The sequence below is a fragment of the Colobus angolensis genome, unplaced genomic scaffold, assembly GCF_000951035.1.
Source record: "Colobus angolensis palliatus isolate OR3802 unplaced genomic scaffold, Cang.pa_1.0 Scaffold106, whole genome shotgun sequence".
NCBI classification, from domain to species: Eukaryota; Metazoa; Chordata; class Mammalia; order Primates; family Cercopithecidae; genus Colobus; species Colobus angolensis.
Window position 1 is genome coordinate 4,502,411 of NW_012111586.1, and position 6,122 is coordinate 4,508,532.

The 6,122-nt window shown below is 51.3% G+C and overlaps 2 protein-coding genes across 3 annotated transcripts in view; one reads left to right on the top strand and one right to left on the bottom strand.

Moving 5' to 3' along the window:
* POMGNT1 (protein O-linked mannose N-acetylglucosaminyltransferase 1 (beta 1,2-)) overlaps positions 1 to 6,122 on the bottom strand; it is a 34,823-nt gene that overhangs the window by 15,103 nt on the left and 13,598 nt on the right. The gene's annotated exons all lie outside the window — the stretch shown is intronic.
* The window catches only part of LURAP1 (leucine rich adaptor protein 1), an 18,455-nt gene continuing 12,920 nt past the window's right edge, over positions 588 to 6,122 (top strand). Inside the window, exon 1 of the mRNA XM_011946643.1 lies at positions 588 to 878. Coding sequence (XP_011802033.1) covers positions 681 to 878 — 198 coding nt within the window. The 5' untranslated portion in view covers positions 588 to 680. The remainder of the gene's footprint in view (positions 879 to 6,122) is intronic.

A 6,122-nucleotide genomic window follows, 5' to 3' on the forward strand; every position in this document is an offset into this window, starting at 1 on the left:
AAAAAAAAAAAAAAAAGGCAGGATCTCAGGCCCCACCCCGATTTACAAAATCAGAACCTGCATTTTAACACGATCCGCAGATAATTCATATGCACAGTCAAGCTTAAGGAGAATCTTGCTTGTAAGCCCAATGTTGACCTCTTCAGCTTCAATACTGGTTGCCCCTTTCTACTCCGTTAGTCTGAATTCTAGCCCCTGGGGTGTTGTGTGTGTGTCTAACTAAAATCCAGCCATCGTTTTAGACCCAGTTCCTCTGCTCCAGGAAGACTTCCAAGCCTTCTGCAGCTCTGTTACCACTGTTCCTTAAACTCCCACATCTCTGACTGAAGCTGCTTAGACTTCATTCTGCAAACATGTATTGGGCTCCTGCTGTGTGCCTGGCTGGATTCAGTGCCAGGGTGGGGCGAAGGCGCTGAGTCTCCGAGTGCTCTTTCAGGTCCAACTCCAGAACCGCCCAGCCCCACGCAATCCGGGGCCAGAGGTTATGTGCGCAGCACTCGAATATAGCCACAGACGGTGCTGCGCGGCTTTTCTGAGTGTTACGGCACCCTCCTCCCGCCCGCGCCCCGCGCGGGCGGGGACCCACCGGTTTTGCTCCGCTTTAGCAGCGGCGAAGGGAGGACCCCCGCGAGCCGGTCCCCGGCGTCCGGTCGCCCAGCCCTTTTCAGGCTTGGGCCCGCATGGAGGGAACTGTGGAGTCCCAGACGCCTGACCTGCGGGATGTGGAGGGTAAGGTGGGCAGGAAGACCCCTGAAGGGCTGCTCCGTGGGCTGCGAGGCGAGTGTGAGCTGGGAACCTCTGGCGCCCTGCTGCTCCCAGGGACGCCTAGCACCGGCCACGACTTGGGGGACAAGATCATGGCGCTGAAGATGGAGCTGGTGAGTGCAGACTCCATGGGCCAAGGGGACGAGTCCCCAGTTTGGGGCCGGGAGGGACGAACTCATGCTCCCAGAGTTAAGCTGGAGAGGAGGTAGTTAAAACTCTCCACCTAACTGCTCAGAATCCCTCCCAGATCAATCCGTAAACGCTGGGGTGGAGATGGAGTGACATCCATTAATTGTCCCCCAAGAGTGAGTAGGGGTGTTGATGGGTCCTGAGGACTTGGGGTGGGAGCAGTGGGTTTTGGAAGTTATTCCTGCCAAATAATTGGGAGGAGAGAGATGCGGACTGTTAAGTACTGAGAACCCAACGCAGCACAAATTCCCCCCGCCCGTATGGGCCACCTATTCCTCCCCAGTCCCCGTTGTAAGGCAACCGGTTTTTTCTCCTTCTGCTAACCGGGAAAGGGTTTAGTTCCTGTGAGGCCCGCAGTGTTCAGCACAGAAAAGATGTGGGCAAAGGGGCCTATCTGCTGAAAACTACCTGGACCAGGGGCACTGAAAACCTTCTCCGTTTCCTCTACATCCCCCAGCCCTACTTAAAGTAATGGAAAGTTCCTAGAGCCATAGCAGGAACAGAGAGTAATAGCACCATTGGTGCTGATTCCCTCACCTCAGACTCAGTCTCCTCCCACCCAATCTCCCAGGTAAACTGGATATTTGGATCTCATCTGTACATTTTTGGGGAGAAGAGGAAACAGCAACCTTCCCCTTTCTCTGTTGCTGCTGGCCTAGATTCAGAGCCAAAAGGGCAGCCAAGGCCCTGGCAGTTTCCTCAGGGCCCTGATTCCGGTGAAGTGGGTGATTTACACCTGCCGCTACTTTGCAGCCAGTTCTGGGGAACTGAGGAATTGCTATCGGCTTCCTGGCTTACAACCAGGAGCCCACAGTGAATATGTCAGCTAATAAGTCTTTCTGGACCCCCACTGTGTGCCCAGCCTGTGCCAAGCTGGTCTGTGAAGGAGCAGGGGAAGGAAGTCATGGGGGCTCTTAGACCAGCCAGGGCTCTAATGCCTGAGCTGAGACTGGGAAGAGAGTCTGGTGGGTGGAGCAGCCAGGAAAGGCCCTCTGGGAGAAGGACTTGAATGCCAAGTGTGCACTTGGCCTTGAAGGTTGGAGGTGAGTGCCAAATTCTCCAGAGCAAGGCTGTGACTGTCCCCACCTAAACAGGGGTTTGCTTTTGTCTCGCTCTACAAACTTTAGCTCAAGGCCTAGTAAGAGCCTACCTAGACTGTCTAGTTGCTTTGAAAACTAACTTTCACCCAGCACATGTGCCAGGCAGCTTGCTGAGCACTTTACTTGATACTCTCTTCATCTCCACAGTAACCCTGTTAAGTGATATTTTATAGATGAAGAAACTGAGGCACACGGTGGGCATAGTGGCTCACGCCTGTAATCCCAGCACTTTGGGAGGCCGAGGCAGGCAGATCGCTTGAGCCCAGGAGTTTGAGGTCAGCCTGGGCAACAAAGCAAGACTCTGTCTCTGCATAAATTAGATGGGTGTTGTGGTGCATGCCTGTAGTCCCAGCTCCTCTGGAGGCAGAGGCAGGAGGATTACTTGAGCCCAGGAAGAGGAGGTTGCAGTGAGCTGAAATCGCACCACTGCACTCCAGCCTGGGTGACAGAGCTCACAGCTAGACCCTGTCTCAAAAAAAGAGAGGGAAGGAGGGAAGGAAGGGAAGAAGGAAGGAAGGGAGAGAGGGAGGATAAAAGAAAAGAGAAAAGAAAACAGAGGCACAGGGAGTTTAATAACTGCCCAAGATCACACAAAAAGCACGGTCATGATTTGAACCCAGATCATCTGACTGCACTTTGCATCTTTACCTTTGAGACCTGCTTTGTGCCAGATAGTCTGAACACATTTTATGTCATTGAAATGAGAAAACTGGTTATCATTTCTCCCATCTTACAGATAAAGCGTGCTTGCAGATTCTGAACTCACATAGGGAGTCAGTGGAAGAGCCACGCCTAGTCTCTCTGGCTCACTTTTCTGCCTTGGTGGAAACGATCTGTAAACTTTAAGGGGCTGCATTTAACTTTTGATTTTGTCTCTCTGTATTCTTGACCCAGCTTGCCTGGGGCCTGAGGCTGCCCGAGAAAGGGCACAAGGGAGGGAGCCTTCTGGGGCCAGAACGAGGAGAGATCCCCATCCTATTTTTCTCCCTCCTCAGGCCAGGATGTTATTAATATTAATCTCTTCCTGTGCTCTGCCCTGCCTACTGGGTTGCACCCAGGAAGGACAAGCAGTGGGGCAAGGGGTTTCCCTTGGGGCTAATGAAGGCAGGACTGGTTCAAGCCCTCTAAGGACTGTCCTTCAATTGTTCCTCTCCCAGCTTTCCTTGCACAAAGCGGGGAGGCCTACCCTTGAGGCCAAGGTCAGTCCTGCCTCTAGGCCTCATCCCTCCTGCTTTCTTCCTCTACCCACCATTCAAAGGTTGAGTGAACAAGCCAGACTGGGATATGTGGGAATGGGAAACAGTGGCAACCTCTTCTTAGTTCTCCCACCCAAAGAACTGTTGCTATGACAACCCACCTCCACAGAGGCAGTTTGAGAAAAAGCTTTAGGCGAGGAAGAAGGCACGGGTTCAAGTCTTGGCTCTGCTTCTGAAATATTTTGTGGTCTTGAGCAGCGCTCTATCTCTCACCTGGCCTCAGTTTTTCCTCCTCTTGGTGGAGGGAGTAGAGGGAGATGGGGACTGTGGAACCAGATGATCCTAAGAACCTTTGTAGTAACAATATTCTGATAGTCCCTGCTCTAGGAGCTCTGACTAGGATTTCCAGGCTTTTACCCCAGGGCCTGATTTGGACTGAGCGATGAGGAAACCATACAGAACCCCAGCGCTGGGCAGAGAGTCTGATATGTAGATGTTAAGGAGAGGAGTAGGGAGCCTGAATCTCCTTGGAAGGAGAATTGGGTTTGGAGTTGCCTCTGAGGCTGCCTCTCTCCTGAGCTGTTTATCCTATACTCTATTTTCTTCAAGAGATGGTGTGAAAAGAGTGTTTCTTTTTCTGGCAAGAAAGCCTTGCTTTCTTCTATTCTGGGAGTGATGCTGTCACAGTCAGGGAATCCCACTGTCACAGGATTATAGAATCTGCTCTCAGATTCATTTCCCAGCAATACAGTACACCCAGACCCCTGAATCCTGGGAACCATCAAAGGGGTCAAGGATAGTAAAGGCAAGAGAATCACAGAACTGAATGGGACCTCCTTAGCCCTAGGCCGAGCACCAGAAATGGATTGAGCAGGATCTGCTCTCAGGGAGCTCACAGTCTGGTTAGGGAAGGAGGGAGACAGAAGAACATTTCTAGTACAGGATGATAAGAGATGGTAGAACCCAGGAAGGGCCTCCTGGAAGAGTCTTGACGGTAGAGTGATGTGGTTGGGTTTGTGCTCTGGAAAGGCGACTTCAAATTGGAAGGAGGCACAGGCTGTTTCCTCTGCCTGACATGCTTCTCTCCACCTCTTTGTCTGGCTGAGTCCTTTTTTTTTTTTTTTGACATAGGGTTTCACTCCCATCTTCCAGGCTGGAATGCAGTGGCACAATGTCGGTTCACTGCAACCTCCGCCTTCCAAGCTCAAGCAATTCTCCTGCCTCAACCTCCTGAATAGCTGGGACTATGGGCATGTGCCACCACACCCAGCTAACTTTTGTATTTTTAGTAGAGACGGGATTTTGCCATGTTGGCCAGGCTACTTTCGAAGCCCTGACCTCAAGTGATTTCTGCCTCAGCCTCCCAAAGTGCTGGGATTACAGGTGTGAGCCACTGCGCCCATCCTAGCTGAGTCCTTCTTAACCTTCAATTTTCGGCTCATGTCCCTTACCCTAGGAAGCATTTCCTGACCTGGTTAGGTTATGGCCCTCTAGGTGTCTACAGTCCTATATGTAGCAGTTGTTTCCCCTAGCATTTGCCACACTGAACTTTTCATTTTAAAATTATTTATTTATTTGTTTGTTTTGACATGGAGTTTCATTCTTGGCGCCCAGGCTGGAGTGCAATTGCGTGATCTCAGCTCACTGCAACCTCCGCCTCCTGGGTTCAAGTGAGTCTCCTGCCTCAGCCTCCCAAGTAGCTGGGATTACAGGCATCTGCCTAGCTAATTTTTGCATTTTTAGTAGAGATGGGGTTTCACCATGTTGGCCAGGCTGGTCTTGAATTCCTGACCTCAAGTGATCCGCCTGCCTCGGCCTCCCAAAGTGCTGGGATTACAGGTGAGAGCCACTCTGCCAGCCTTATTTATTTTTATGTTTATTATTATTATTATTTTGAGACAGAGTCTTGCTCTGTCGCCCAGGCTGGAGTGCAGTGGCGTGATCTCGGCTCACTGCAAGCTCCACCTCCTAGGTTCACGCCATTCTCCTGCCTCAGCCTCCTGAGTAGCTGGGACTACAGGCGCCCGCCACCACACCTGGCTAATTTTTTGTGTTTTTAGTAGAGACAGGGTTTCACCGTGTTAGCCAGGATGATCTCGATCTCCTGACCTCGTGATCCGCCCACCTCAGCCTCCCAAAGTGCTAGGATTACAGGTGTGAGCCACCGCGCCCGGCCCTTATTTATTTTTTTTTAATGGAGACAGGATCTTCCTATGTTGCCCAGGCCAGTCTCAAACTCCTGACTTCAAGCAGTCCGTTTGTGTCAGCCTCTCAAAGTACTGGGATTGCAGGCTGAGCCACAATGCCCAACCAACCACACTGAATTTTAAGTGCTTGCTTCATTGTCTTATCTTACCCTCTAGATTATGAACCCTCTGAAGGTAGGAAATGATGCCTCTTCTTTCTTCATCGAACATAGTGCCACACCTATAAAAAACAATAAATATTGGTTCCATAACAGAATGGATTAATTCCGTCTTGAGGAAGGGCAAGGAGACTTCCTCTAGGAGGTGGCATTTGAGCTGGGGCTTGAAGAATGAATAAAATCAGTGGGAATTCTAGTTCAAGATACCAGATTGAGGGCCGGGCACAGTGGCTCATGCCTGTAATCCCAGCACTTTGGGAGGCTGAGGCAGGCAGATCACCTGAGGTCAGGAGTTTGAGACCAGGGCACAGTGGCTCATGCCTGTAATCCCAGCACTTTGGGAGGCTGAGGCAGGCAGATCACCTGAGGTCAGGAGTTTGAGACCAGCCTGACCAACATAGTGAAACCCCATATTAAAACTTCATACTGGCCAGGCGCGGTGGCTCAAGCCTGCAATCCCAGCACTTTGGGAGGCCGAGATGGGCGGATCACGAGGTCAGGAGATCG